A 22,848-nucleotide genomic window follows, 5' to 3' on the forward strand; every position below is an offset into this window, starting at 1 on the left:
GGAGGCTTCGTACTCAAAAATCTGGAAAAACAGAAACATTTTGAGGAGACCATCAGCCCTGCCAAGTCAACATAGATTATCATTCAGTTTATAGATGCGGGAAATTCAAGCACAATAATATAGAACTTTAACAGTGCGGCAATAGAACTGTTTTCCTATTTTGACATTTTTCTTTGTTTCATGTGATTCTTTTTTGTTGTTTAATTACATCTTTTATAACCAATGAAAACTGATCAGTTTGTACTGCTGGTGGGACTTTTTATTGCGTGGACACAGTTCTCACTGATGCCAGCGATGGGGAAAAAATAAAAATTAGGTGGATTGCACTGAAAGAAGCAGCTGATACTTTGGACTGGAGATACTGGCTGATAATCTCACACTGTGGTTTGCCTGACAACGTGTGATATTGTATTCAGGCTGATGAACAGTTTTAATAACTGAACTCAAAGAAAAGCCCTCTTATGCCCGTAAAGGGCTATCTAGCCCTGTTTCCTGTGTTGGCCAACCAGAAGCTATCAGCCTTCTTCTCTGTTGTTCCCCAGCAATTGACATGCTGTCTCTGGCCATGGAGATTCCATCTCAGATGGCTAACACATGCTGGTGGACCCTTCCTCCATGAACTCACCTAGTGCCATCTAAGCAAGTGCCTGTCGACACATCTTGGGGCAGCTTTTCCCATAAATGATTATGCACAGGGCTGGCCCAAAGAACTCCTGATCCCTGGAGCAGCATGCCAAATGCTGCCCCTTTTACCTGATGGTGTGCCAAGCTCTGCTTCTCCCTCTCTTCAAAGTTCTAGCTTGCCACACCCTTCTCATCCACACTTCCTGTCTGTGCCCCTCTTGCTTTTCTAAGCCAGGGAGTAGAATGAAGGGTGGCGGTGAAGGCACATAGGAGGATGCCCCTCTCCACCAATCTGCTGCCTGAAGCAACTACTTCAATTGGCCTCATGGGTGGGCCAGCCTAGTGGCATGGCTAGGAGGGTGCAGGGGTTGCAGGCTGTCCTGGGTGACACACACAGTAGGGGGGGGGGGTTTGACACCACTACTCACTAAAAAATTTTAAATCTTGGTATTTTCAAACAGTACCATCATGTTCTATATCAATTGATGCAGAATTTCATGCGGAATGCAATGAAATGAACTGCATTGAAATATATATATTCTATTAAAAGTTATAGCCAAAAAACCAGCAGGATGGAATGATGGTACATCACCACACACTCTGCCCATTGCATGGGAGGAGGTCCATCATAAGGTTGACATGCTGGCCTCCCACACCAGATGATGCACATCCTAGTGACGCCACTGGGCCAGCCCTGATTATGTATTCTATAAAAGAGAACTTCTTTTTATCTTTCTCAAGTCCACTGCATGGCCTGATCTAGTGGGGCTGTTCTTATGTCAATCAGGTTCATTGGGTGGTTGTATGTATCCACTTTACCCTCTCTCCATGCACAATCCAACCTTGATTATGCCCTTTCCATAGCAGACTTTCCCCCACTCCATAATCTACTACTTAACTTTAACGTCATACTTTTGAGTGTGCTGCATATTTTCTACTGCTGCTATCCTGACAGCAATATTGTAAAGGATGTTTATTATCAACTCTTATTGTAGCTAAGGCTAAAAGCTTACCTAAGGCCACCTAGCTTAGGTGAGATTCAAACAGAAGAAGTCCTAGAATATCAGAGTTGAAAGGCGGTCTTGGAAGTCATTTAGTTCAACCCCTTGCCCTGTGCTGGCAAGTCCTACCTTGCAACTCAATCAATCCTATGCATACTTTTCTGGGAGTAAGCTCCATTGACTACAGTGGCACGTACTTCTAAGTAGATGGGCCTAGGATAGTACCAGCAGTCTCTTAGCTGCACCAACTTTCTATTAAGAGCCAGGACTTAGACAAAACAGGCCTTTATCTTCAGCTCTTGGTGTTGCAGCTGCTGTATTGGATTATAGACAACTCAGATACAAACTGCCGCTAAACCAATGAATTCCACAAGTTGTTCCTTCTTAGCTTAATCAGTGTCATAGGCTTCTTGTGAAAACAGAATGTGGTGGTGGTGGGTGTCACCTTGAGCGCTTTGGAGGAAGAGAGCTTAAAAATAAGCCAATGCCCATTGATCACCTAGTATTTGGTGCAACATTACAAAGAAATGACCCACAGAGGGCTTTCAGGGTGGCTTGCATTCAGAGGCATTGATGCCTTGATCTCCAGCAAGTTTTCCTGCTTCCTCAAGCTGCCTCATCTAATGCTCCAAAATTCACTAAATTCACCAGCATGATTTTTGGTGGGTCGCAAAGGGTGATGGAAAGATCAGATAACTAATTGCCTCAAACCCTGAGGCTATTCCAAAACCAGATACTATAGCTGCTAATTACACAGCAAAGAGCTCAGCTCTTGCAGTTTGCAAGCCTGTGTTAATATTGGGAGATAAACGGTTGAGGGTCTTTTTTCTGGTTATTATTACTTATAAATAAATGATTCTTTTTAGATGCCTTTTTTAAAAAAAAAAAAGTCTGGTAAACCTAGATGGGTTCTGAGAGAGTGTCATTTTAAAGTAGGTCCTGATGCTAAGAAGTTTGGAAACCACTGCACTAAAATGTTTTGTTGGCCACAGTTAAAGCACTATGTCTGATCAGTACTCAGTATAAGATTGTTCATATACTCCTATCAATAACACTAGTAAGAGTCATTGTATTCATCTCACAGTAATTAAGTAGACCAGTGTTCTCAAACTTTTAGCACCAGGACCCAGTTTTTAGAATGAGAATCTGTCAGGACCCACCAGAAGTGACGTTGTGATGAGAAGTGACATCATCAAGCAGGAAATTTTTTTACAATCCTAGTCTGCAGTCCTACCCACACTTACCCAGGAGTAAGTCCCATTGACTATCATTGTTAAAAGCATATACATTAGCCTGTTCAAAGCACAGATCTGTAACATTTCCCCCAATGCAGTCACATACAATGGGAGCATCAAGTCTAATATATTAAAAACAAAATATTGAAATGAATGGGGGCCCACCTGAAATTGGTTCGCAACCCACCTAGTGGGTCTCAACCCACAGTTTGAGAAACACTGAAGGCGGTTGTCTTCTGAATGGTAATCTGCAGGTCAAAGCTGGCACCTTCCAGCATTTTTGTTGACGTGAACTATTGTCATGGATTTCGTCAAAGGTGTTACATGCACACAGTGTAGTATGACTAACTTCAATAGTAACACTTAAAACGAGTTGCAAGAAAAGCCAATTTGCTGGCAAAATGCTGTTGAGATGGCACTCTTGTTAAATGGGCCATTACCATCTTGCAGCTTGTATCACAAGATTCTAAAATAACCTTGCTGTGAGAATTCCCCCCTTCCCTTTGAGTCATAGTATTCTAAAAATACTTCATACCCTGTCTCCAGAACAGTCTTGTACATCATGCACAATGCCAGTTGTAGTTTTCTGCTACTATGCCAACATGATGCCCGTTATTAAACAAAGTGTATCTAGCCCTATTGTGAAAGGTTGCATAATATTGCAGCATTTACTATGGATATGAAATCTGATCCTAAACCAGTTTACTAGGATCATAGGGCCCAATTCTACCCAACTTTCCAGCGCTAATGCAGCTGCAATGCAGCCCGAGGTAAGGGACATAATTTTTTTCTTAGGCCCATTAAACACTTTTTGTTTACATTTTTCTGGCGATGCACACATACATGTATTGCAATGGGCCCCCATCAAAGAGGACACTACCTATAATGGAATCTGCTACCCATACACAAGTTGAATTAAAATCAATTTAAAGAATTTACCCTTCCAATCAGGAGCATCTTTTTGGTTGATTAAAATAGTGCAATCCTACGCAGGTTTACTGAGAATAAAGTCCCACTGTGTTTAGTGACCATAGGACTGCACTGTTCCAGTCCAATCCTATGCATGTCTACTTAAAAGTAAGTCATATTACCTAAATCTAATGGGATTTAGGTAAGTGTGGATAAGATTGTAGCCTGATTGTGCAATTTCAGGACTACTGCAGTTCCAAAACAGGATTATTATGCATTTATCACTTAACATCTTGGGTTCTTGTGATGCTTTTCTTCACATGCTAAGTACTTGGCTCACTAAGCTACTTGGAAGACTCCCAAAGAGCCTAATTTTACTCTCTCTAGTTCTTAGAAGATATACCAAAGATCAGCCTGACCAGAGCCAATCAGCTTATCAGAAAGTCTGCTCTACTTAGCTGTAGAGCTATCTCAGCAGGCTATCTTGTTCAAACCACTTATAATAGGAAGCTAGTCTAATAAAAAACAAAACCACATAAAGCTGTACATCTTTGGGAAGTCTTTATTTTTCCTCACTTTGTGCGTAATGGTAACTCCAGTCACTTAGTACAATCCAAAGAGACAGAAGCAGCAGCAGCAGCAAAAATATACACAGATCAAGCAAGAGCCCTGTTCCCATGGTCTTTGAGCAGTTCATATCGACATACAGGAGTGCAAGTTACCCTTTCAGGGAACCAATATTTTTTCAGTGCAGAAGCAAGAACATAAAATGATGAACTCCCAAAGCTTTTCTTTGCCTCACCATTATTTCAGGTCATCCAGACATTGGATTAGAAACTATGTGATAAGGCAACGCAATTCGCATGGCTTGGATTCGCTCTGTGTGTGTGTGTGTGTGTGTGTGTGTGTGTGTGTAAGTAAGTAAGTAAGTAAAGACAGGGAATGGCTAGCTGCAGGCCCAGTCATCTCTCACATAGCAGCCCTAGGACCAAGAGGTGGAGTGTACCATAGACACTGGAGGATCTGGGCATGTATGCCCACTATGCAATACGAGACAGTAAGGAATTGCGACTTCAAACACCTTAAAGGCACAGCCGAAAAATAAACTGTACATCTCTTACTAGAGCTGGAACTGATAAAAGATAGATGGTTTCCACAAAACAGCCCTCCTCTCTCATTTGATGCAAAACACACAATATGACATCACTATGTTGCTAATTTCTCTGTTGCCAGATTCACTTAATTTGCTGCTTGTGGAACGGGGCACAGTGCAACAGTGTCACATCATATATTGTGTATTAGTACGTGTTAGTCACCTGAGAGCAGAGAAGATGCAGGCCTGCTGCTTTGGACAACAGCTATGCATCTCCTCGCACAACTTGTTGGACCTATATAGGCTATATCATCTCTCATTTATCTTTCCATTTCACTGGTTGGAAATCCATTAATTACTGAGTAGTATATTTTAACGTAAACCAAAATATATAGAAACTTGAGCATAATACAAAAGTCTTTAGATCTAGCAAATCAGATATTTGGTATCCATCTAGACAGAAAAGCGCTAACATTCCCTTCACAATCTTCAGCAGACAAATCAATTTGCGTATAACTAATCTTCATTGGAGGACATCAGAGCAAGGAAGAAGTGATATGTAGAAAAACTCAGAAGTCTATTTGGATGTGAAGACAAGAGAGTAATCTTACTTTTGACAGTATTTCCTCAGCCCACAAAGGTTAAAAACCCTGCTTTTTATATCTGAAACTCATTTAGTGTTTCCACAGTCTTTATTCATGCTTTTGAAGGACAGGTTTCAGGTGTCAATAGCAGATAGAAAGTACCTCTTCACAGTGACTTTTCTAAGTCAGTTTAATACAGGTCTTTTGCTTTAGAAAAAAATATTGTGCTATTTTAAAGACTTGAAAAGTCTACAGTGTCCCATATGAAGATTACATTGCTAAAACCGACCAAGCCTCTTTTCAAGTTACTTTGATAAATCACTCATTTATCTGGAGACTTCATATCAAGCATTTCTGAAAAGTGAGAGGACTCAAAATGAAAGATGGTGGACAGTTTCATGCAGTGTGCTAATGGAATTTATTTCTACAAAAATGTGCAAAATGTCATTAAAAGCAGAGAAAAGCACTTGGAAAAAGTCCACCAAAAGCAGGCATAAGAATAACTGCATCCATTTGTGCTGAATTTACATAACAAAAACAGGCCCTATCTAAAAAGTTTGCCTTCCTCCAGAGAACAGGCAAACCAAAATGTATACGAACTGCAGACAGCTAATGGGTTTTTGTAACAATATCCATCAAGAGTCACTTGAAGCCAATGAGGGAGGAAGAGGCTTTACTCCATGTTCTTCACTCTGCGACAGATCTCTGCTGTGAAGTCTGAACACTTTGCATTGCCGCCTAAATCTTTGGTCAAGACCTGCAATTTTGGGGGAGGGGGGAGTGGGGAGTGGGAAAGGAGAGAGAAAAGAAGTTGTATTTCATTAAGAGATGTTTGATCAAGTTGCTGCAACTACACTGCCTTTTCCAGTATCTGGAAAAGCTGTATTCTAAATGTGATTTTATGATTAACTAATTGGACTTAGGCCTAACTTTCTTACGCCTGATCCTATTCAACTTTCCACCACTGATGCAACCATGCCAATGGGGCATGTGCTGCATCCTGTGGTGTTGGCACAGTTACAGAGGCCTCCTCATGGTAAGCGAATATTTGTTCCCTTACCTTGGGGTTGCATTGTGGCTGCATCAGGACTGGAAAGTTGTATAGGATTAGGCCCTTAGTCATCACTAATGAAACTTAAGATACAATGCACCGGCTGCCCATGCTTCCTTGCTCCCTCCTCCGTATGGAAAAAAGATGCTCTACTCACGGAAGTACAGACCCTTCCCTTGCTTTATGACTATTTTAACTGAAATTATTGTATATTTTTCTTTCACGAGGCAACTCAATAGATGCCACATATGGCCATTCCTATATGGCCTCCCATCCAGGCACTGACCAGACCAGACCTGCTTTGCGTCATCAAAAGTTGGTATATCATGTACCTTCACACTAAACATGAATGACTCTGCAAACTGACTTGGTTAGCTGCCCTGGCAGCTTTAGTGAACTGAGGGATATTCAAATATTTATTTATATGTACACATGAAACACAAGGCTGCTTCCTAACTGCCATCTAATGGAGGCAAAACATCTGCATGTTCTCCATGAAAAAAAAAAATCTACCTTTTACAGAAATGCAATACTAAAATGTGCACAATTTCACCAGTGCCAGATTTATCCACCCCCCCTTGAGAATTTAGAGAATCGGAGAACCTATTAGTAGTTTCTTTTCCTTCCTTGGCAGGGTACCCACACAGAACTGGTTCCTACTCTCCAGTTCATGGGTACTGCTAGCAATATAATTGCAGAGAACAGTACACACTGGAGAATATCAAGCCTCAAATAACTTACAGAGAGGGCACTGGAGTTTCTGGTCTAGTTAAAGAGACAAGCCCAAAGACTCTTGGCAAAAGAAGATTCTTCGAACCAATTCTCTATGTAGGTGCAATGCGCGCTTTGGTTCCGTCTGTTAAACCCTTGCAAGATATACCTTTCCATCTTTGATTGTATCAAAGCATGCTGCTTCTATTTTTGTGGCGTATTCGTGCAGTTCCATGTGACGCAACATCATTACGGCACTCAAGAGAAGTGCTGTTGGATTTGCCAAATCTTTCCCGGCAATGTCTGGAGCAGTTCCATGAACCTACAGAGACAAGGAATTCTTTATTGCACCAACATAACATTTCACTTGATAAAAGCATTTCACAGTGACTATTTTGCATCAGCAGTTAAGCTTCAGTGCTTTTAACAAAATCTATTAAATATCAGACTAAGGGTGGCTTTGCATGAGATGACAAAAACTTCCTTGCACAGATGAACGATATGCTTTTCCTGTTGCCATAACTCCTCTAACTAGAGAATATTTTTCATGTAAGAAGGGTGCTGACTTGCCAGTTTGCCATTTTTAGTTCCTCCCAAAAACAGAAATACAGGTCTTCTAATCTGCAGATTTTGAATCTGTAGATTTGGGTCAACGAAGATCCTCTGGACCCGCTGAGCCACATTCGGCTCAACCTAAAGCCTTGGGAGGCGACCAGAGCTGTGCAATGAATTCTGTGTGAAATCAAATCACGTGGATTTCGGGCACCACTGAGCTCCGACACAACTGGAGCCTTGGTCCAGTTGTGTCTGCAGCTGTACTGAGGCCCGTGGAGGCTGTGCACAGCCTGCATAGGCCTCTGTAGGGCCTAGAAGGGCACTTCTGATTTTAGGCTGAAAACCAGAAGAGCCCTTTTATGACATCCAGAGGCCTTTCTGAGGCCTGTGGAGGCTGGCCTCAGAATGGCTCCAGACATGACTGGAGCAAGGCTGCAGCCACGTTCGGAGCTTGGTGATGCCCGAAATCTGTGAGATTTTATTTCACATGGAATTCGGTATCCGTGAGAGGTCCAGAAACAGAATACCCGCAAATATCGAGGGTTCACCTGTATATCCAAACTGAGAACCTAAAACGAAAGGCACTTCTGAAAATCCCATTTCAAAAGATTATGCTGGAGTACTGCTATCTAACTATCTGAAGAGCCCTAGAATGGAGACAGCAATGAGCATTTTTGCAGTAAGCCAGCTAACAGCCACCACAATGCAAGGAACAATTAGACTCTAGCAGGGTTCCCATTTCAGAATTTCATTTTGTAGAAGGATTCTCACCGATTCGAAGATAGCAACTCCATTAGCACCAATGTTCCCACTTGGTGTTACTCCAAGACCTCCAATCAATCCTGCACACAAATCACTAAAAAGGGGGAACAAAACACTGAATATGAGGCCTTCTAGTATAGAATATTAAAAAATACTGGGTACAAAAAAGTGGGGGGAGGGGTGATAGAGCCAACAACTGCAGCCAGGTGGAAAAAGAGGTGCACCTTTTAACAGTCATCTAAACAGAGTGTAGGGACTGAAATGCAGTATTGACCAACCCATTTACTGGGTAAAAAGTGGGAGTAGGAAGGTTAAAGCACGGCTGGAGGGATAGAGAAGTGGATATGCAGCAACCCTCTCCCTTGGCCTTGCTGGAACTAACTAACTTTTTGTTCCAGCAAGGTTCGTCTCCATCCCATTCCAGCATGGCAGCAGCTGTTGGACCTGAATATATGCTCCCTCACTGTTGCATCATGTCTAAGGATTGTAAGCTATTAAGCCATTTCTGCCCAAAGTTGCATATACGCAACAGGGATCAAATGTGAACACCTGTGGGCTGGGCAGAAATTGATTAATTTAAAAATTGTGAACTGCCTGGAAAGCAATAGAAGGGAACACAGTATTTATAGTAAACAAACCCAGAAATCCACAAGATGCGAAGGCAGGGATGGAGGAAGGAGCAAGCCTAGCTGGTAGCAGACAATATATTTTGCCATTCTTTTAATACCCTGCTTCAAGTTACATAGGGAGCTGCCTTACACTGTTAGACCCTTAGTTCATCTAGCTTAGCATTGTCTGTGCTGAACGGTAGTGGATCTCTATAATTTCTGGCTACTATTTCCCAGCATTACCTAGAGATGTCAGGGTTTGAACCTGGGACCTTCTGTATGCAAAGCATGTACTCTGACACTGAGCTACAGCACTTCCCCATTCCTTCTTATATAAAATTTATTCTTATGTGGATGCCATGTTGGCTCCAAAAGAGTAGCATGACATCTTCAGTCAAAGCTCTCAAGCTCTGGAATGCCATTAGCTCTTCTGTGCTGTCCTGCTTTTCAGTAAATCACTGATTTTGGAATAAACCCTGAGGGGAAGGAAGAAGAGTATCCAGGCCCGAGGGAGCTTAAAATACCAGCTCCTATAAAAAACAGCACTGGCCTGAGATTTTATTCCTGTAGTGTGTTTTTTAAAATGTTGTAAGCTACCTTGGAGGCCTCTTTGGAGGTAAAAAGGCAGGATATAAACAAGCAAGCAGGATTCTAAAGCAGCTATCAAGAGTTGATCAACAAAATCAAATATAATAAAAACCAAAAAGCAGCAATAACAAGAGACCAACTATAAAAAATAAACACACTGTCAAAGACAAGATGTTCTATTTAATTCAGTGGGTTTACTTCCACGCAAGTGTACTTAAGCTTGTAGCCCGACTTGAGTCTACTTACCTAAGGATGTCACCATACAGGTTTGGCATAACAAGGACATCAAAATGAGAAGGGTCCTGCACCATCTAAGGGGGTGGGGGGGGGAGAGAAAAATAAACAGCTGTTATAAATGACCTGAAATTGCAGCTGTTATGCATTTTTAAATGAGTGGGCTACATACTCACATTTAGACACACAGTGTCGAGATACATTTCATTAAACTTAATATCTTTACAGTTTTCTGCCGCTTCTCTGCATTTCCTCAGGAAGAGTCCATCAGACATCCGCCTGCAAATTGAAAAAAAAATAAAATAAAATGGCTGGAGATGTGCATGTAAGATTAATACTCCAGCCTGGAATGGTGAAAAGGATGACACTTAGCTTCCCTTAAGCCTAAAGTATAATATGGTAGGTTTTTAGTCTGGATACAGAATCCAGTTCAGAATCCAACATTCATGCTTATCACAACTGACCTGATATTTCAAATGGAATCTTCTCTGATCACCTTCAACAGATTACGAGTTTTAAAAAGCCAAACTGAGAAACATGGGGATTAAGTGATGTAAGACTCACAGTTTCTAATCCAACAAGGCCAAAATGGTTTTTATACATTCACCTGTTCACAGCTAACAGCCTCTGTTCAATGTGTCTCACGTACCATTAAAGGCAGCCAAGACTGAACTTATTTGATCAGCTAAGGTAGTTTATAATGCTCATATGTGTCCCAGATGTTAGTCTGCTAGTGTGAATGGCAATGTTTCACCACTGGAGGACTCTTTCATACCATGCAGTCCCAGCAATAGGGTGATGATGCTGTGCCATGATTCAAATCAGCCTCTTCAGAGTCCACAGCTCTGTTAAAAGAATAATCTACGGAGGCCGAGTTGAAGCAAGCATTATTTAGCTGAGCTCCCCTAAAAATGTTGTCTTAAAATCAAAATAAAAAAAGAAACTAAAACAAGATTCAGTCCTTGCACACTCCCACTGCCTTAACGGTCCACTGGCAGAATTTAAATTAATCATTCAAACAAAAGTGGCTGCAGAACCAAAAGGACAGTCTGCCTGTCTGCTTCTGTTGCATCAGCAAAAGACATGGAGGCGAGATAGGTATGGAGGCATACTCGGAGTGCTACGCCCAGGCTAGGGCATATTGGAATGCATCAAGCACGCGATCAGAACTAGAGATGTTTTAAACTGAATAGTCAGTTGCCCAGGAATACCAATTTGATCCCACTATGCATGCGGTTGCTTTAGGTTTAGTTATTTTAGGTTACACTTTTTAGACATAGCTGCACAGTTTAATTGCACTGCACTAGATTACTCAAACATCATATTAACCCATTTCTGCCCAGCCCACAGGTCTATACATTTGATCCCTGTTGTGTATATGCAACTTTGGGCAGAAATGGCTTCTTAATACACAAAACAGCTTTCTGCTCAGTAAAACCTTTATTAAAAGGTCACTATCACAGCTTTGCATTGGCTACCTGCTAGAGAGAAAATAAGGATGAATGACTGTCATCTAGTCAAACTGTATCAGGTATGTGAAAACAGGGAAATAAACCCTACACAATGAAAGGAGGTTTTGGGTTCACTTGCAGCTAAATGGTTAGAAGAAGAAGGTTTTCTTCTAACCATTTAAAAACACTTACGAAGCAAGTCCTATTACGTTTCCATCTGAAAAGGCAGAGAAAAGGGACAGTTTTGGCCAATGCCTTGTTGTAAAAAGAAAGCTGTCAAAATATATGCACCCCTCTTTGACAGTCACGTCGCAGCAGATCATCATGCGCTTCTTCCATTTTTTTTTTAATTTTAGAGAAAGCAAGAGAATTAAAAACATTAGAAGTTGGTTACTCTGTTACGACCACATACATAATGTTTGCTTTGTGCACAGCTGTAACTTTGCTTCTTTGATTGTTTCTGGCATATTCAAAGGCAAAGTCAGCAATACGTTTGCTTGCTTCTTCCGTGATGAGTTTGATACTCTGTACAACGCCATCAACAATCTGAAAGACACACAACAGTTATGTAGGTAGTAAAGAATTTTTTTTTTTAAGCTGAATTATAAAAGGGTAGTTCAGACAGGGTTGCTTTGGCAAATTGGCATGCACACCTCTGCATTTCAAATTAAATACAGCTTTTCATGCAGTTAAGAGTTAATCAAGAACTTCCTAGTTCTGCCTGGCAACTTGTGGAAGTTAAAATGAAAGAGCCCACGTGACCTGCTTCCACTTGACAGACATACCACATGTTCAATTCCACTGTATTCGCCCTCTGTGTTCTCGCGTATTGTGACAATGTCAACATCTGTGTAAGGGGTTTTGTAGCCTTCGATCGACACACAAGGACGGATGTTGGCATAAAGGTCAAACGTTTTACGGAGTAGCAGATTCATTGACGGGTGGCCAGCAGCTATTGGTGTTTTCAAAGGGCCTGAAAAACAGACAAGAGGAAAGAGTGAGGTGCAAAATTATGGGTTTAGAGTCAAACATCAGAGATAATGTGATTCATGACAGTCTACCCAAATAGCAATAAAGGGGAGCGCCAGTAAAGCGCCTTTCTGTTTCAGTTAGATTTCTGCCCAACGCTGCATATATGCAATATGGATCAAATGTGTACACTTATGGACTGGGAAGAAATGGGTTATATGTGATGGTACAAGATGTGCTTATTTGTACGGGACAAAAAAAATACAACAGTCACACAGATTTGTTGGTAAAGATGTGGCAAGCCTTCAACAGGAGTCACCCCCCCCCCCAAATACCTTTCAATCCTATCTTGTTCTTATCCATGGATTCCTTGGCATCTTGAGGGATCATCCATTTCCCTCCTGGCCCTTGAATTGCAGAAACGTTTCTCTCTTCAAACTGAACAGGAGCCTAAACACAATTGTTTCATGTTATCTTCTGAGCTGGTTTGGGAAAAAATAAATAATTGCCAAAGGGATTTTGTGCAAAGCCACAGAAAAGATTTAGCCTCTGAGATCCCTCACCCTACATGGGACATGCCAGCCTCAGGAGCAGAACGTTTCAGGAGTAATCATGGGAAATACTTCATCAGGAAGATGGGTTTAGTAGGAGCAACTACAAACAAGACTTCAGAAATGATGAAAGCTTTAATTCAAGTTGCTATGAATATGTCTTGGTATTTATTTGGTGCACCAAGCCCACCGAAGGATAGTTCCACATCTCCCCCCCCCCCAAATTTCATAGAGGTCTGAAATTGAATGACAGGAGCTGATTTAGCTGTGTTCCGCATCTAAATTTAAACTTCCAAATGTTCCAGTCAGTGGTCTCTCACTCAGCTTTCTTAGTTTACTGCCACCAAGGGAATATCCAATTTTGCAAGATACTTGTATGGTTTTGTCATAGATCTCTGGAAGGTGCAGGCATAGTCCGTCACTGAACTCTTTATCATGTCAACTATAAATTAAAGATACATTGGTCTCATCCACTACTACCTTTGCCTTTGTAACCATTACCTTAGCCTCAGGCGGTCTCCTCCTTCCCCCCCCCCGACATAGAAACGTACTACAAGTTCTCTGGGGACAGGGGTGGCCTTTTGCTTATAACCCTGCAAAATGCCATGTATGTTGTAATTTAAAAAAAAAATGTATAGCAAACAATTTACCACTGGCAAAACTGGTGTTAGAAAATGCCAGGCATACACCAATTCTCACTGTACCACTATCTTAGACAGTACATTGTACAGCATTCTTTTTTTTCCTTGAATGCCAAATTAAAACTGAGACGTGTAATCTGACCCCATAACAAAACACACACACACACCGCAACAGAGGAGTGAGTGACATGAAGCTCTTAAACAGACCTACACAGCTCATAAGTTCTTCTACACTTTTATAGCTAGGTTCCTAGATCTCAGGATTATAATCAAAGATATGTACAACGTGGCAGTTGTACATGGCAGTTTTAATTATTGCTTTGTGTTGATTTAAATAGGATTTCAAGCCTTGTAAGCCACCTGATGAGGTTTTTAACCTAAAAAACGAAGCAGAAATCTCTTAATATATCACTGTCTCCTCCTCATACCTAGGGTTGTCAACTCTCCAAAATTGGCATGCTGTCTCCAGGAATCGGTATCAATCTCCAAGTGACTTCTGAAATTAATCCTGGAGATTTTAACAGATCACCCAGAATTTCCAACATTACACTGTGTTGAGGGGAAAATTTTCAGGAAAACTATCAGTAAGAGTAGGATATACTAGGCATACACCTGAAATGCCTCACTGTGCAGTTCACCAAAGCAAGGAATGATCAATGTGAATTATACTTGCCTGCCACCAGAGCAGATTCTGGATTACTAACATACAATGTACTAAAGTATAATGTGAAACAATTAGTTGCTCAAAGCTCAGTAATAAACATTACATTAAGACGACATCACAGGTTACGATTCCAAAGTCACTTGCTGATATGCCTTGTCACCATAGCTAAAGCATCTGTTGCTACTGCTTCCCCTTAATAGGGAGAACAGCTCTTCCCAGACATAGATCCCTTCTCAAAGCAAAAAGATCCTTGCTGTTCAGACTCTCTCCTTTGATGAACCGTTGCTCTTGTGAAACCTACTCCATTTGTGAACTAATCCTAATATAGTGCTACTAGGAGCAGATGCAACACACTTATCAAAGGAGCAGCTTACTTTAGCAGCTTCAAAAATCTCCACAACAGCAGCAGATATTTCAGGTCCAATGCCATCTCCTGGGATCAAAGTTACTGTCCGTATCTAGGTGCAAAAAAAAAAAACAATGATATGATAAACATCAATTCACAGAGATCTGTAGGTTACCTGCAAGGTACCAAGTTCTTGTCATAACCTATCAACTGCCCAAAGATTGAAATATTGCCAACATTGCATGGGGAAGCACTGCAATAAAAAAGTAGACCTTCCCAGGATAGAAATGCTGTTTAGCAGTCTTGCTAGTCTTATTTGTGTGTAGGGAGTATTTATGTAAGGGGAATAGTCTCACCTGGAAAGAGAAGTGGTACAATGATATCATGTCAGACATTAGTACTTAGGAAACTTAACTTGTTCAGGAAGTTTTATATGTACTGGTGCTGACTATCAACAGCATACAGCAAAACAGAATTCTGAGAGGATTTAGAAACGAGCAATCAGATGAAGAGTGATATCTTTACGTCCTTTACTGTTTATAACCCATTCTTAACCACTTTTCATAGTAATGCAAGTTTCAAAATCCAAAATTTCTCCGTTCTTCACTGTGTGATGCTTGGTCATCACTGTTCTACCACTGCAAACCAAAATCTTTTCTGAAATTCCTGTTTCCCAGGATGCTGGGATTGTTACTTGGAGTGTCTCTTCAACCATGACATTTTTCTAAGGGCAGACTGTGAAGCTATTTGAAGTGAGATGGGTGGCACAGCTCAGTGGCTGGCTTTTCCTGCAGAAGATCCCTGGCACCCCCAGTTAAATGAGACTAGGGAAGAACACTGCATAATATCCTGGAGAACAACTGCCCACCAAATTGTGGGACAGATGGATTAAAGACCCAAGTAACACAGACCACAGTGTCCTGCCAAGGATACATGCTGTAGCTATGCTTGGGGTCACTGCTGTGTGAAATGGCCCTGATCTTTCCTAGAACTCTACCCTCTTTCTGCTCATGTTTATTGCACTTCCACCAAAAACAGGCAATATTAAAAACATATTTTTATGTTCTTAAACATAAAAACAAGCCCACCAGAAAGTTATAAATTATAAATTGAAAGCAATGCAAATATCCAGGAGAGGCAGGCTTCAAGAAGGTGCTAAGAAATAGCCATCTGTGATCTTCTTCAACAGTTAGTGGCTACATAACTATTGATGGGATCGTTCCAAAAGAAAACTTTAGGGTCAGATCTAAGAAGCACAAGAATCTGCCCTAGACAGCAAAACACAACAAGAGCAATTGCTTACAGGAAAGATCTCAAAGCAACAGCGCAGAAAATCAGAAGCTTCTCAACTCTTTTCTCCTACAGAATTTTCCAAACATCAACTGGCTAGTTGAAGCCATTAAATAAAGACTAGTCAAGTCATTATGAATATTACGAGTGAATTTGTCTTCTGTGGAGTGATAATTAATCCTTAATCAATAGGATTTTATCTAAGCATGCAACCACAAAGAGATCTTTATACTCAAGTCAGTATGTATTGAAGCCCATCTCAGATCTAGTACAATTCTGAAACATATGTTAACTAAACACAGGTTGTTTAGCCCAATGCAATGTGCTGCCTTCTAATGACCTACTTGGTAGGTTTAGAAATGCCCCGAAGGAAGAACGATTTTGCAATTGTGGCCTCAGAGAGGTAGACTCTCTTCCACACATTGTTCTGCATTGTGCTTTTAATCAGGTGCTCAGAGACCAGTATCTCCCCTCATTGTCAGGAAACAAAAAAGGTCTCTCTGAGATCACCTCTTTACAACTTTTGCTGGCAGGTGAATTTGAATTTGTGACCCTTCCAGTTGCTAAATTTCTACATTTGAGCAACCTGAAGTGGGCTAAGTTGCTGGTTCTAAGCAACTTGGAGCAACTGTGTAAGCAAACTGGTGTGTTTTAACCCTTATTTCTTATCTATTTTTTAATATATACCTTCATACATGACTGTTTGGAGATATTAGTTGTAAAACTATATGCCTAATAAAGGTTTGTTGTATGTTGTTAAACACAGGTTGCTTTTGGATTAAGCTAAACCAGCAGAAGAATTGCACAACCTGATTTTATTTCACTATTCAGAGGTGTCCTTGAGAAGCTTCTGAAAAAGGAAAAAAAAAAGTTGTATACTAGTATACTCACAGCACTACCAAAACTTCTGGTCACCTGTTTTTGGCTTTTGAAACCCCCTACTAAACGAAAGACCTGCAGAAATGTAGCAGAAAGAGAAATACCAGTCATTTACACAATCAGGGCAATAATAATAAAAGACAAGCACACAGACTAGTATATTTCAGCAAATCTGCATTTTGAGGCATCTCTGTTGTAGCTCTATAGGAGGATGTACATGTGTACTCACTATGTACACGTCATACTGTGGCCAGCAAGCAGTGAAAGAAGAGACATGCACCTGGAGCAGAGTTGCGTGTATACCTTTCCAAACAATGGGGTTGCTTGAAAAACAGCTTGGATGTATTGCAAACATTATAAATTAACTAAGGAACAGAAATTAGTCACAAGTCCTTTACTAACCAGTTACTGATCAATCTTTGATTTGTATATAGCTATAGAACTACTTCCTCCTTACCACTCTAGTGGCAACTGGGTTAGCAACTGGCTACTTAATTACTGAACAAATGTAAAAAGAAAGAACAAGGGGCCTCACTGTTCCATTTTCTGTTTTTTTAAGGAGACAAGACGTAAAATGGACTGCTAGACTATTTCTTGTCTTACTAAGTTCACTTCTTAAGAATGCGTACCCTCTTTTCTTTTCAAAGGGCTAAATGTCCACATACGTATTCTTCTAAATACAATCATAATTTTTAACAGTTACAGACACGCACTAATAGCGTATGTTGGAAGTATGTTAATTGCAACCTTTCGGCCTCTGCAACCATTGCACCGAAGTGTGTATCTGCTGCAGCAGTGATGGTCATACCAAGAACTAATTCTGGCTTTGAAGCTTTGTGAAAAATGCAGAAGCAGTTTACCCAGAGGCCATGGAAGAATGCAAGCCACCACTGGGTGTATCATGGGCAACCACCTCTGCAATACCACATCCAAGTGGTACTGGTCATCTGAACACATGCTTAAGAAAATCAGTTACTGAAAGAGTTATTGCCGTAAATCTGATTGTGCTTACTAGCTGTAAAAGAACACTCAAACTAGCTCAAATAAGAATAAGAACAATTCTGTATTCACCGAGTCCATTCTCTTTCATCTTGTCACCAAGCTAGAAAACACAGGAATGGCAAGACCAAAGGGCGGAGGGCCACGTCACGTTTAATCTTGGCAAGCAAGCACAAGCAGCAGCCTGTTCCAGTGACCTCACATAATCCATGTGTTCAACTGTTCTCCTTAACAGACAAGGCAAGAGAAGACAAAGCCCTTCACCTGTTGTGACTCTTAACCCATTTTGAGTAGAGACTGGCCAACTTAAATTTCACATTAGCCTGGAATAGGAAACACTCCCTTTTTTTTGCCACGCATGGCTTCATCCATATATAGATCACAGTATCGCATGTGTATGCTCCAAATTCCATTTAAAAGTATCAATTCCCACAGCATGAACTGTCTCCCATATTCTTCCACTTTAGAATCCACAGTGGGTTGCACACTGCAATCTGCATGCCTGCCATTTAGCAAGCAGGGAGATGTCCCCAAGGAGGATACTTCTAACCATTCCCCCCTCCCCTGATGCTTCCCAGGATTTGATTTCATGCTGTAAGACTAGAACATGCTCACAGCATAATATAAGCCCCCACAATCTGGTTGTCCACCCAGCTATGATATTTCCTGTGTAGCCATCAGTAAATTACTACAGAACAGACGTATTCAAATAATCACTTTGGTCTTATTTTCCCTATGGAACTCTCTGCCAAAAATGGTGATAGCAGCCACCAGTTTAAAGGCTTAAAAATACTTAAGACAAATTCATGGAGATCAGGAGAGGGTGATCAATGGCTACTGATAGCTCAAAGCCAGCATACCACTATCCCACCTGCAGAGAGAAGTGGTACAAAAACCCTTGACAAAAACCCTAACAAAAACCCTTGACTTCCGACGGGCGGACTTCCCTCAAATGAGGAGGCTGGTTAGAAGGAGGTTGAAAGGGAGGGTAAAAAGAGACCAATCTCTCCAGAGTGCATGGAGGCTGCTTAAAACAACAGTAATAGAGGCCCAGTAGAGGTGTATACCGCAAAGAAAGAAGGGTTCCACTAAATCCAGGAGGGTGCCCGCATGGCTAACCAGCCAAGTTAGAGAGGCTGTGAAGGGCAAGGAAGCTTCCTTCCGTTAATGGAAGTCTTGCCCTAATGAGGAGAATAAAAAGGAACATAAACTGTGGCAAAAGAAATGTAAGAAGGTGATACTGGAGGCCAAGCGAGACTATGAGGAACGCATGGCCAGCAACATTAAGGGGAATAATAAAGGCTTCTTCAAATATGTTAGAAGCAGGAAACCCGCCAGAGAAGCGGTTGGCCCTCTGGATGGTGAGGGAGGGAAAGGGGAGATAAAAGGAGACTTAGAGATGGCAGAGAAATTAAATGAGTTCTTTGCATCTGTATTTACGGCAGAAGACCTCGGGCAGATACCGCTGCCCGAACGGCCCCTCCTGACCGAGGAGTTAAGTCAGATAGAGGTTAAAAGAGAAGATGTTTCAGACCTCATTGATAAATTAAAGATCAATAAGTCACCGGGCCCTGATGGCATCCACCCAAGAGTTATTAAGGAATTGAAGAATGAAGTTGCAGATCTCTTGACTAAGGTATGCAACTTGTCCCTCAAAACGGCCATGGTGCCAGAAGATTGGAGGATAGCAAATGTCACGCCTATTTTTAAAAAGGGAAAGAGGGGGGACCCGGGAAACTATAGGCCGGTCAGCCTAACATCCATACCGGGTAAGATGGTGGAATGCCTCATCAAAGATAGGATCTCAAAACACATAGACAAACAGGCCTTGCTGAGGGAGAGTCAGCATGGCTTCTGTAAGGGTAAGTCTTGCCTCACAAACCTTATAGAATTCTTTGAAAAGGTCAACAGGCATGTGGATGCGGGAGAACCCGTGGACATTATATATCTGGACTTTCAGAAGGCGTTTGACACGGTCCCTCACCAAAGGCTACTGAAAAAACTCCACAGTCAGGGAATTAGAGGACAGGTCCTCTCGTGGATTGAGAACTGGTTGGAGGCCAGGAAGCAGAGAGTGGGTGTCAATGGGCAATTTTCACAATGGAGAGAGGTGAAAAGTGGTGTGCCCCAAGGATCTGTCCTGGGACCGGTGCTTTTCAACCTCTTCATAAATGACCTGGAGACAGGGTTGAGCAGTGAAGTGGCTAAGTTTGCAGACGACACCAAACTTTTCCGAGTGGTAAAGACCAGAAGTGATTGTGAGGAGCTCCAGAAGGATCTCTCCAGACTGGCAGAATGGGCAGCAAAATGGCAGATGCGCTTCAATGTCAGTAAGTGTAAAGTCATGCACATTGGGGCAAAAAATCAAAACTTTAGATATAGGCTGATGGGTTCTGAGCTGTCTATGACAGATCAGGAGAGAGATCTTGGGGTGGTGGTGGACAGGTCGATGAAAGTGTCGACCCAATGTGCAGCGGCAGTGAAGAAGGCCAATTCTATGCTTGGGATCATTAGGAAGGGTATTAAGAACAAAACGGTTAGTATTATAATGCCGTTGTACAAATCGATGGTAAGGCCACACCTGGAGTATTGTGTCCAGTTCTGGTTGCCGCATCTCAAAAAAGACATAGTGGAAATGGAAAAGGTGCAAAAGAGAGCGACTAAGATGATTACGGGGCTGGGGCACCTTCCTTATGAGGAAAGGCTACGGCGTTTGGGCCTCTTCAGCCTAGAAAAGAGACGCCTGAGGGGGGACATGACTGAGACATACAAAATTATGCAGGGAATGGACAGAGTGGATAGGGAGATGCTCTTTACACTCTCACATAATACCAGAACCAGGAGACATCCACTAAAATTGAGTGTTGGGCGGGTTAGGACAGATAAAAGAAAATATTTCTTTACTCAGCGTGTGGTCGGTCTGTGGAACTCCTTGCCACAGGATGTGGTGCTGGCGTCTAGCCTAGACGCCTTTAAAAGGGGATTGGACAAGTTTCTGGAGGAAAAATCCATTATGGGGTACAAGCCATGATGTGTATGCGCAACCTCCTGATTTTAGAAGTGGGTTATGTCAGAATGCCAGATGCAGGGGAGGGCACCAGGATGAGGTCTCTTGTTATCTGGTGTGCTCCCTGGGGTATTTGGTGGGCCGCTGTGAGATACAGGAAGCTGGACTAGATGGGCCTATGGCCTGATCCAGTGGGGCTGTTCTTATGTTCTTACAGTTATATTATGCATCTTTTCTGAAGGGATTTCTGAAAGCATCCAGCTAGCCATTATGGGATGCCAGACTAGATGGACCCTCAGTCCACCAGAATCCTTCTTATTAACCATAATCAGGAATAGATGCTCCATGTTTGGAGACAGAATGCCAGGTGATGGGGACACACAACAGAATATGGCAGCTGCCTTCAAGTTCAAGGAAATGGGTCTGCTTCCTGGAGACATCTGGTTGGCCACTGTGGGGAGCAAGTTAGGTTAGATGGGCTTTTGATCTGACCCAGCAGGACTTTTATGGAAAATGGGTTTATTAGTCAGAATAAATAATAAAACCTCCATGCAAAGGGGAAGTATACCAAATACTTGGGACAGACAATAGAGAAGTGCTATTACCTTCATGCCCTACTTGTGGACTTCCTGAAGGCATCTGTTTGGTCACTGTCAGAAACAGAACACTGGATGAACCTTTCACCCACCCAGTCTAACACAGTCATTCTTATATCAGGGATTCCCTCACACCACCAAAATGTCAAGAACATAAAAGCCCTGCTGACTTCATACTTGGAGAGATGAGTATGAGTATGCATAAGAGAGAGGAGTCTGATTTTCCAAAGCAGACAACCAAATACCTCCAGGAAATCCACAAAGCAAAAGATGAATGCAATCCCTCTTTTCTTCCTAGTGTTGCTCCCCTGCAACTGATATTTAGAGGTGCACTTTCTCTACACCTAGAGGGAAGCATGTAATCATCTGGACTAGGTGCCACTGATAACAACTTGCCCTCCCTGAACTTATCCAGTCACCTTTTGGAAGCCACCATCATCGCCACACCCTGTGGCAGTGAATTCCACAGGCTGCTACCTTGCAACTTATATCTAGAGGCGCACTGCCTTTATACCTGGAGGAAAGCATACAACCACCAGGACTAGGCGCTACTGATAACAACTTGCCCTCCCTGAACTGATTCAATTGCCCTTTGGAGGCCCTTGTCACCACACCTTGTGGCAGCGAGTTCCTCAGGCCACTCCCCTGCAACTGATATCTAGAAGTGCATTGCCTTTATATATACCTGGAGGGAAGCATGCAATCAACGGTACTGGGCAATATACAAGTCTTGCCCTCCATGAACTAATTCAATTGCCCTTTCGAAGCCCTCATCACCACATCTTGTGGCAGCAAGTCCTGCAGGCCGCTCCCCTGCAGCTGATACCTAGAGGTGCTCTGCCTCTGTACCTGGAGGGGAGCATGCAACCACCAGGAGTAGGTGCTAGACAAGTCTTGCCCTTCCTGAGCTGACTCAATCGCCCTTCTGCAGCTCTCAGCACCACATCTGGTGGCAGGGAGTTCCCCAGGCTAGTTCCTTTTATGCCTACCCCCAAGATCTGATCCCAGTATCCTCTCCCAGCCCCCCACTCAAGCCTGATCCCCAAAAGGGGGGTGAGCAAGAGACAATCAAGGACATTCCCTCTCCTGACACCCTCCCCCACTGTCCCTTCCCAAACAGGGGTGGGGGAGGCGGACTAGAGTGCCTCCCCCTCCCCAAGGGGCGGGACAGGGGCAGCCAAGGTCACGCGGGGGGAGAAGGGACAGGACGTCTCGCGAGACTTGGGCGCCAAGGACGCGCGTGGGCCCTGCCGGGTCCCTTCGTGAGGCGAGGTGGGCGACAGCCGCGGCCCCGCTCCGGAACTCCTCAGGCGCGGCCCGAGGCCCCCCGCGCCCCTCACCTTCGGCACCCAGGACGAGGCGGCCATGGCGGCGGCAGGATACGAGAGCAGCTCTTCCTTCGCCCGGCTGAGGGGACACGCGAAGCGGGGACGCTGCGGCCTCCTGCTAGCTCTCCGCCCACCAGCCAATCAACGCCCTGATTGGTGGAGGCCTCGGCCG

The 22,848-nt window shown here is 42.7% G+C and overlaps 1 protein-coding gene across 1 annotated transcript; it reads right to left on the bottom strand.

Annotated features, from left to right (window-relative positions):
* Positions 1–4,666: 4,666 nt before the first annotated feature.
* On the bottom strand, positions 4,667–22,820 carry IDH3A (isocitrate dehydrogenase (NAD(+)) 3 catalytic subunit alpha). Its single transcript, XM_066636566.1, has 11 exons — positions 22,689–22,820; positions 16,759–16,821; positions 14,606–14,689; positions 12,711–12,825; positions 12,192–12,379; positions 11,819–11,952; positions 10,132–10,234; positions 9,968–10,032; positions 8,535–8,619; positions 7,378–7,530; positions 4,667–6,203 (listed from the first exon to the last, which is right to left on the bottom strand). Exons 1-11 carry the CDS (start codon positions 22,713–22,715, stop codon positions 6,120–6,122), a joined length of 1,101 nt encoding a protein of 366 aa, XP_066492663.1. The 5' UTR covers positions 22,716–22,820; the 3' UTR covers positions 4,667–6,119.
* Positions 22,821–22,848: the final 28 nt, after the last annotated feature.

Source organism: Tiliqua scincoides, chromosome 8, assembly GCF_035046505.1.
Source record: "Tiliqua scincoides isolate rTilSci1 chromosome 8, rTilSci1.hap2, whole genome shotgun sequence".
Classification (NCBI taxonomy): Eukaryota; Metazoa; Chordata; class Lepidosauria; order Squamata; family Scincidae; genus Tiliqua; species Tiliqua scincoides.

Coding starts and splice junctions, on each gene's coding strand:
- IDH3A (XM_066636566.1), bottom strand. CDS start 22,715: ATGGCCGCCTCGTCCTGGGTGCCGAAG. Junction 16,822..22,688: donor CCTCGTCCTGGGTGCCGAAG/GTGAGGGGCGCG, acceptor ACATTTCTGCAG/GTCTTTCGTTTAGTAGGGGG. Junction 10,235..11,818: donor GTGCACAAAGCAAACATTAT/GTATGTGGTCGT, acceptor TTCAATTTGCAG/GCGGATGTCTGATGGACTCT.